At 42.4% G+C, this 9,770-nt stretch overlaps 1 protein-coding gene across 2 annotated transcripts in view; it reads right to left on the bottom strand.

Moving 5' to 3' along the window:
- Positions 1 to 322: 322 nt before the first annotated feature.
- pqlc1 (PQ loop repeat containing 1) overlaps positions 323 to 9,770 on the bottom strand; it is a 51,077-nt gene continuing 41,629 nt past the window's right edge. For both annotated transcript variants that reach the window (XM_015385430.1, XM_015385429.1), the window contains one exon: positions 323 to 959. In XM_015385430.1, coding sequence (XP_015240916.1) covers positions 749 to 959 — 211 coding nt within the window. In that variant the 3' untranslated portion in view covers positions 323 to 748. The remainder of the gene's footprint in view (positions 960 to 9,770) is intronic.

The following is a 9,770-nucleotide window of genomic DNA, read 5'->3' on the forward strand; positions in this document are numbered from 1 at the left end:
TGAAGACGGACTTTCAGTGGAAAAAGAAAAGAAACAATAATACAATCAAAAAGTGGTCAGTGGCTGATATAAAAAAAAACAAGAAAACAGGTGGAATAAAGTCAGAGGGAGCTGGATTTTCTAATCTGTCTAAAGGCCACTAATGTTTCTAAGTGATGTAACAGTTTCAGGAGTACAAGACGTTTCCCTGTGGACCTGAAAACTTCCAGATTATTGTTTTAGATGAAAAAAAGCGATGACCTTGAAGACTTAACCAACAAAGCATAGCTCCATCTTCAACACTATGCCTGTTTGTACATTCAGTAACACGGATCTTTACAGGTTTTTTTTTGCACTGTGAATCCATTACAAATACTCAGTAGCTGGTAGCAGCGGGTCATGAGTGATTGGAAAATTAAGGCAGAGGCTCGATGCAACATTCATCACAATGTGGACGACAGAAACTGGTCTGAGCTCAGTGCGAACGTGTGTGAAGTTTACATATGGGTATGAAGAGTGTTCCTCCACATGCGCAGGCTGATTGGTTGTGCATTAGAGGGTGCATGCATTTCAGCACATCGAGAGGAAGTCTATAGCTTCAAAAATACAATAGATTTTGAGTGAATCAGGCGTCCCTTAAGAACCTCCGAGGCGTAGAAGCCATATTTAAGTGTGTTTGTCTTCGCATTTGAGCAGCTTGCTTGATCAGGTCCTTTGGTATTCCTCTATCTTTAGACTCTCTGAGTTTCCTGATGATGTGTGGCGGCTCCTAAAGAACTTTGGCACTGGTGGTGAGGGAGACGGTGTGGGACACCGGTTTCTGCGGGTAACGGCTGTAGTAGTAAACCTGGAAGAGGATGGCGACGTCCACAAAGACCTGCAGCAGGCCGCATGTCCAGAACTGCACGGGAGCCTCTGTGAGCAGGAAGTAGCCCGTTTTAAAGGTGTCGCCGCTGGTCCACATCAGAACCATCTTGATGCTTGGAGGGAAAAAGAAGAAAAGAGGAAGGCAGGTATGAGTATCATAGGAGAAATTTAAGAGTTACAAAAAAATACGTTTAAACTCCCAAATGTGACTATGAGGCATGTTTTAGTTGTCCCCTACTTCAGTCACCTTCTGTTTTAAAAAGAAAAATAATAATTCAATTCAGTTTATTTATTTAGCACCAATTCACAACACATTTCATCTCAGGGAGCTTTACAGTTCACCAGATCATACAATCAAATCTCTTCAAATTTTTCTATCTAAGGAAAACCAGTTGATTGCATCGACTCATTGACTGGAAGGCAATGCCTCACTCTAAGCATGCCTGTAGCGACTGTGGAGAGGAAAAACTCCCTTTTAACAGGAAGAAACCTCCAGCAGAACCAGGCTCAGTGTGAGCGGCCATCTGCTGAGGCCCACTGGGGTTCAAGGGGGAAAAAAATAACCGAGGTCAAGTAATTTTAAAGGCATAAGCAAAATAAACAGTGTTTTTATTTATTTATTTAGGGGTAAAGAAATTAAGTACCCTAAAATGAGAAACTTTAAACTGCTATACTGATTATTTTCTGTTAGCATTAGCATATGCAGCCATCCAAAGAGCCACAGGATCAATATGCTTTGCTGTTTTTGTTCTTAGGAATGTATAAAACCTGGGGTTGTGCCATTTGCAGGCTCGGGATTGGGAACGATTTTCGGGTCCTGGCATTTTTCCATCTACATCGGCCCACTTATGGACCATAATTTTGTTTATTGCAAGGATTTACAGTTTGAAGAAATAGAAAATTACACAATATGCCACCTGTCACACGGATGTGCATGACATGGAAGGGCTATATATACTGCATGCATCATTTAGGTAGTTAACATTGCATTACTTCTTGAGCTCCTTGAGTTATTTACTGTCACAGGAAGGTTCTTCGGCCATAGAGTAAATGTTGAAGCCACTATGATTTAAGGAGGGCCGGCCCTTGCACGCTGAAATTAGGACCGGCCCACCGGGCTAATGCCCGCTATCACAGATTACCAGTCCGAGCCTGGCCATATGGTCGCTGTTTCATAACAAAAAATACAAATGACATATGTTGCTTCAAAGCACATCATCAATTCTAGTAGATGACCTTTATTTAAACTGCAAGAAAACAACATTTGCGACTAATGGTATCACACAGTGACACCATTCTGGATTTCCAGAAATGTAATCTCCGTAACCAAAACAATTCCTATAATTAATAACATCGACGAATCTGCCACGTCAGCAGATGACATATTGTATATTTTGAATAAAAGTTGCGAATGTATTCCATGTTTGCAGAGTTAACCGTTTCACCATGATCCCACCTTAATTTGTTGCCATTACTCGTTGGCATTTGGGAGTGAATTCACAGAACACACAATAGTCCAGAGGCTTATTTTGATTCAATAATAAAGTCACATCAGCCTTTAATTTTATAACACCAGGTTTTCAGTGGAAGAAGAAATCCCTTTAATGTTCGAAAGTGTTGAGGAAACTCCATCTTTGAGCAAATGAAGCAAAATATGAAAGCTCATGATGGGTCAATTCATTTTTCTGAATTTCTAGTGACTTTTCTCCCCCTACAGTTCAATTTAGCCACGTAGAACAAATCCTGATCGCAGTTGGGGTGGGGTCGGAGGAATGTTATTAGTTCAGCCATAAAGGAAATAGCAAATGGAGCAGAGTAAAAACCCTGGGAAATGGTTATAATGATCCTACTACTCACTGCTCTGGCTGGCTATTAGCTCCACATCCTGTGGCACATTTCTGATTATAAAACTCATAGGGGAGCTTACAGTACACACTGAGATCTTCACACAGGCATGTAAGTAACCATAGAAATAGAAAGAGAGGGATAACTGCAGCTTAAGAGGGAAAAAATAACATTTTTAGTGTTTTGGAAGAGCTGACGCTGTTATGCTACTTGGTTGAGTTTAGTCGAGGATCCTTAACTTCATCTCTGAAACATAATCAATGGCTCTACCTGAACACATGCAGGTTAAGGACATTTTGTTAGCATAACGAGGGATGGGGGTGGTCGGGGGCAGGAGTGGGTAATCTGCTCCATCCATCCCTTTTTGCTTTATTTTCCATTTATTTACTTCACCTCCATTTCTTTTTTTCTTTTTTCACATATAGGTAGGGATCATATGCAAAATATCACCTCCTGTCTTTCTGTTTGCTGGTAGCAGCACCTACTATAGACCTAAGATAGAACCTAGATAGGAGATTTACTATACATTTAAATAGCGCTGATTGAATCAGATCAGAGGTCACAGATTAGTGGACCGGGGTCCAGATCCAGACCCACCTATCGGCTAATCCGGACCGAACCTGATTTGAATAATTTATAATTACAGCATGTTGTCTAACGGTAGTGTCTAACTTCACTTGCACCGCTTCTCCTGTTAATACGGTAAAGCCTTTCGTAGCGTCCGGCACCAGGATACAAGTGATCCAAATTAGCCAATGAGCTGCTGTCAGTCTGGGTTGCTGCTGCTGCTACTTTTAGACACAGCAGGCAAACCTGTAGCAAGCCAAACAATGGGATGGAAGGAGAAGATGATGAGAAAAAGAGTGCAGAGAAAGTGTGGACTGCTGGAAGAACTGTGGTGAACTGGTGAAAGAAAAGTGAAATGGTGCTCAAAGATGACCCTGAACATTTAGAGTATGTTTGGCTCAACCTGCTGCTGTGAAGCAGGATTCTCCACCATGAACAGAATCAAAAATAAATATGGATCCAGGCTCAGAATGAGCTCCTTGATATGTGCTTTAGAATGGCTTAGTCTCCATTCAAACCCAGGTTTAAAGCCTTGCAGGGCAGCATAAAGCCCACTGCTCCCATTAAGACAGAAAAAAAGAAAGAAAAATAACAAACTGTCAGTTCAGGTGTTTTATAAAATATGTGCATCAGGAAATTGTCTATATACCAAACTGAAAGGTTGTTGAAGGTTTGCCTGCTGTGTCTAAAAGTAGCAGCAGCAGCAACCCAGACTGACAGCAGCTCATTGGCTAATGTGTATCACGTGTTGCCTGTTCCAGAACAATCCGGAGGGCTTTACCGTATTAACAGGAGAAGCGGCGCAAGTGAAGTTAGACACTGTCGTCAGACATCATGTGGTAATTTATTAAAGTTTTAAATCAGGTTGGGTCCGGATTAGCCAGCAGGTGGGTTTGGATCTGGACCGCGGTCCGCTAATCCGTGACCTCTGCTCCTCTGTTCTCTTATGCACTGCAGAACCCGGAAAGTTACGCCGACATCTTGTTTTAAACAACCAAACAGATTCATTGCACAAACTGTGTGACTGTGACTGTACGTCTTTAGGAATAACTTTGATGCTTACCAGCTTTTTTTGTCATCTGCCAATGGATACATGAGAATTAGGACAACATGTGTTCAAGCAATAACTTAGAGTACTGGGGCTTTCTATAATGCACAAAAAAAATAGCTTAGAAGAAAAAGGAAAATAAAAAAAAGACTGAAGGCTCACCAAAAGGAGAGCTCTGTTTTCTGAGCAAAATAGATGAGACATTTAATATAAGCTTCACAGTACGCTGTCGACAGTGAGAAGGAGGATAGATTTAGTGAACCGTCTATAAAAGTGAGATAAAGATATTGCAGAAAGCAACTCAGCGAAAGTTCAGCTGAAGTTGTTTGGGTTTCCCTATTTATTTAAAGTAGTTTGAAAGACACTTCATTGTGAGGCACGGATGCATGCTGACAAAGGAAGGACGGAGCCAGCATGGTCTGCAGCACACTCATCCAAACAGGACTCCTCAGAAGTCTTTCCTAAAGCAACCTGCCTGAGACAATATGAACACCTGCTGAGACATTTAAAATCTCTTCACCCAGGCGCAGCGCTCTGGTCGGTCAGCACTATTTGAATGAGCTTTACGAGGCATTTCTTTGTCTCACCGAACAGACTGCCAGTCTCAATTTAATGGCTTAGTTCTTCCTCAGCGATCCAGCTTTATTTGCTCAGATCCGATGATATCTGCCTCAGACTCCCGGGTCTCCAGAGATGCTCAGGGAGGAGGGGGGGTCAGGGAGAACTGGCAGAAAGAGCTGTAATTAAGCCACAAATTGACGTATTATCTTGGCTAAAACGCACGTCCAGTGATTTTAAACCTCATTTAGAACCGCTATCGGACTACAAGCTCAGTCAGCACCTCCCTGAGGCTCATTGTGCCATTTGTCTCCCCTCTTAGCTCCTTGTAGCATCTTTCCTTGTGTTACAAATTGCTGCAGGTGATTACTGCGGAGCAAGCACACAGCGTGAACGTTCAATCAATGTCTCCTGCTGAGCTGAATCCGACAGAGCCTTAAAAAGATTCCGCCTCGGCACCGATACCGACTGACGGTTTAAACAATTACCCGACTCTACAACTTCTCAGCACCCGTTGCTTTTAAACCTGCAACAAAAAGTTGCCTGAAAACAACTGTTCAGCATAAATGGAGATAAATCTGACCCAATCTACAGAAAACATCAATGAAAACCCCTACCACCTGACCAAACTTTTAAACGTGACACTTTTACTATTGTTAGAATTATTATTATTATTATTGACTGCAATTTTATCACTTCAACAGATTTAAAATGCATGCTTTGTGCCTCCAAACTAAGCCCACACTTACCAGTCAAGAGACTATTTAGACCAGTGGGCTGTTCTGCCAAAGTGCTTCATAAATATTGAGAGCAGTTTTGCTTAATTTACTGCCGACTAAAATAAATAGGTGGTTTGAGAGGGGCATGAAGGAAGCCATCTATGTTAAGAAAGAAAGAAAACAACCTTAAACAGAGGGAGTGGACTCAGATTTCAGCTTTCAAAAACCTACAATGCAGCAATTGAGTTGAATCCATCCTGCTATCATCTAAGCCCCAGCCTCTGTACAGGAGAGCGGAAGACCTTGTCTATTTTGTCAGGTCAACAATCCCCTTTATTTTACCTAGCTATCAAAATTAAAAGTAACTACTTTATATGCATCAGATTCCATGTTGTTTGGGGTTCTAGTCACTCCCTGGCAGTTTTTTTCAATTAACAAGAACGCAAATATGGACTATGGACTAAAAATAATAATAAATTCTGACTTTTTTCATTTAGTGGGGGAATATAAATGAACACAGTCAGATAAACACAAATCAAATGAACATTTTGCCAAATAAAGCAAAAACTCGCCATCAGAGCCAGCGGTCCTTCACACACGGCTACGCTGAGAGAGGGCTGCTGCAGACTAGCTAGGATTAGCCCTGGGCACCGTTACCCTCGGAGGTCCGCTGCTTGCCGCGGTCCTCTCAACTTCTGCATTTTTTTAATGTTTTATTACGCATTAAATCGGTACATGGGCAATATAGTGACGCTTAAACGTACAATGTTCTCGCCTCAATGATCTTGATACATACTTTTATTGAACATCTGAAACAGAAAAGAAATTATAACTTAATACTCTGAGCTCTGTGAGCGCTCCATTGGAAGCTGCTGCTGCCGCAGTGCATGCTGGGACAGCTGTCGATCTCAAGAACGGACAAGTCTGCTCTGATGCATGCTGGGTAACGAGGGAGGAGCGAGAACAACATCCGAGGACTTTGTCCTTTCTCAGTCTTCTTATTTTTGTGATTTGGAACAGTACTAGAGGTGAGGCTGATGACGTTTCACAAGTACACGAGCACATGAGAACGCACAAGTACACATATTGATAAACAGCCAATGTTACAGCTACAGAGATGTTGATGTGCTGCACAGTAAAAAGGCTCCACAGCGCCATCTACCAGAGTGGTGGTGCAGAGGTAGTCCATTTTCCCCTATTGTTTTTTTTTTGAAAATCGATATTTGGACCTGAAAGATCGATATTATACTGGGCAGCCGAATATCACTATATATTGCCAAATCACACAGACTGCGAATGTGGATCATTGATGAATACAGCTAGCCCAGGAAGCTCTCTTGGTGCTACAGAGAGGCAGCCCAATGCTCCCAGAGAAAGTGTTGAATCTAGAGTTCAAATTCCACTGGAATGTTCAGAATCACACCTGATGCCAGATGCATGCACGGATACTTGCATCCCCAAATGTAATTTCCCTTTTTAAAGCCAGTATTAGTTTGCATACTTACTCCAGCCCTTACACCATGAAACGAAGGTAAGCCACAATTAGCAGAAGAAGTAGTGGCCGAGGCAGCAGCAGACCTATAACTGAACAACAGCAGGACTGCTGAGGAGGAGCTATATGAGCAATTTTGGAGGACTTCCAAGTGATTGAAGGTGACAGAAGAAGCTGTCCACAGCTCGTTTTCAGCACCCACATGGCTTTGGATGTTGAGCTCTGCTTCTCTTGAAGAACAACTCAAAGCAGGCCTGCTCTTGATGAAGACTGACCGGAGGCTGTGTTCACCAAATGTGTCAAGAGGAGCAAAAGAAAACAAAAATTCATCTCAACTCTACTGCATTCATGATGCAGTAGAGTTGAACTCTACTGCACTCATGTTCTTTGCCTCTCAGAGAAAATTATCCAATTTTCACTATGACTAAGATCTTGTTGAATATTTGGATTGTTTCTCTTTATCAGCAATTGCTGGTTCTTAACGGCTGGTTATCCTCCCGCAGCAGTGTGACACAGTGAGCTTGCCGCTGATAATTTTTTAATTATACCCAATATTGAAGAGTGGTCTGTGCTTTGTTATTCCATGCCACAACGTAAGAGGGACAATCAGGAACCAGCTGTGGGTCTAGATACGGCCGAGGCGGAGAGGAAGTGGGGGCAAGTTTATGCGACAACGGAGGGACATGAGGGCGAAGAAGAGCGGGGATCCAGGTGGAAAAAGGGTCCCAGCGTTCTCGTTCACCTCGCACTTCTACTTGGTGCAACTTCATGAGTCGTTTTCCACAATGGAGGTAATACAGACAAAACAAGCCGGTAAGGTACCAAACAGGAAATATGGATAGTGTAGAGCAGATGTACAGTAGTTTTAACCAATCAGAGGCCTCCTGTCTGCACTCACCTATAATATGGTAGAGGTGCAGCAGAGTGGAAGGGGCGGGGGCATATCTGCGTTCACTGCGACACACACGCAGACGACGTTTAGACCTGTACTTTGGTTGGATAAAATGCTGGTATCTTTGAATCTCTACTTGTAATGACAATAAAAAGGTCAACATTATTAAATCTTATCAAAGTGTTTTAATAAAAATGACCACTGTAATTACAGTCATTGCCTCAAAGCTCTATAAAGTGATGGTTGTTTATGTCCTCGTTCCATTTCTGTCCTGCTCTGACCCCCTATGATTTTCTAAATTGAAAACCTGAAATAAATCTGTCTTAGAAAATCTTTCATTCAAAAGCAGCAGGTGATGAAAAAGGTCGGGCTTTGGGTCAGGAATCTTCCTGCCCTCCTATAAGCCTCTCACCATATCCAATGTAAAGTCTCTCTCCTCACAGTTGGACCGGCTGTAGAACCCAACCATCCATAATTTCTCTTCAACTCTTTTCCCACTGGTGATCTATCCTAGATTTTTATTTTCCTGCCTTTCATCATGTGCATACTCTCTGCAGCATGCCTCTCTTCCCTTCCATCCATTCATGCCACCTCCTCATTCCTTCTGCCTACCTACCTGCCTTCCCTCATGCTCCCATCTCTTAGTCAGGAGCTTGTTAGCTCCGTGGAAACGGCGCCTCGACCCCCACTGCTCAACACCAGCTTTTTTAGTTATGGCCGTGTTTCCCTGCTGGTAATGATGAAAGATTGACGTTTGATCAATTCCTCTGCTTCTTCCTTAAGAGGCAAGATTGGAAAGGTTGGAAAAACAGGGAGCCAACATTGCTGAATCTTGTTACTGGGCATCCAGAGGGCATGAAAATACACTCAGGTCTGTATTTTATTGATTTTTCTTCAGCGTTCAGCAGCATCAGCCACACATCATGGCTCTAAGAGTCTGATCTTTTTGTATTCGACTTTAGCACCATATGTTGCCTGCTGACTTTCCCTGGCAAAGATCATGAAAAAAATCAGCTTAACATGTCATGGATGTGCTCAGTAGGCTTACCATCATGGTGTCTGTTAACGCCGCTGCTGATTATGCTCAACAATTTCAATTATTAGGCTCAAAACAAGTCAAGGGATTATCATTACATTTGCAGATGACTGTAACTATTAACTGTAACTTCTTGCACATCAAGGGATTGGATCAGGGTTATGCTTTTCAACCCATTCATTTAGCAATTAAACAACACACACTTGCGACCAGTGTGGGGAATGTTACTACAAATACACATTATGTACATTTTTACTGAAAAGAATGTTCAAAAATAGCATTTTTATTTGATCTTTTAAGACGAAAACCTTGTTTGATGAGGAGACTGACACCTCAGTAGTTCAACGCCGATGCTAGCCGGATAAACCAGACTAAACGTGAGATTAAATGTGTAATTTAGGCCCCGTCCACACGAAGTCAAACCCTGGCCTAAATGCACAAATTTTTCACCAAACCAGCCTCTCATCCATATGAAGCCGGCGTTTCGCGGTCTGTAAACAATCTTTTTTTTATTAGGCCTTCAGAGTGGGAAGATTTTGAAACACCTTTTTCGCCGTTCCATCTTTAAGCTCTAACTGCATTTTTTTTCTTACAAATATGCGTCATAGCGTCGCCTCTAAACACGCATGCACGACACAGTATCACCACAACAATGGCGGCGTATTGTGTTGAATGGTTGCTGCTCATGCTACTCACCCTGCTGTCGGGCTTACAACAGAATCTTCTTCTTCTGGAATATCTCCAGGAAGAACAGAGCAATATCGACG

Source organism: Cyprinodon variegatus, unplaced genomic scaffold (genome assembly GCF_000732505.1).
Source record: "Cyprinodon variegatus isolate N-32 unplaced genomic scaffold, C_variegatus-1.0 Scaffold339, whole genome shotgun sequence".
NCBI classification, from domain to species: Eukaryota; Metazoa; Chordata; class Actinopteri; order Cyprinodontiformes; family Cyprinodontidae; genus Cyprinodon; species Cyprinodon variegatus.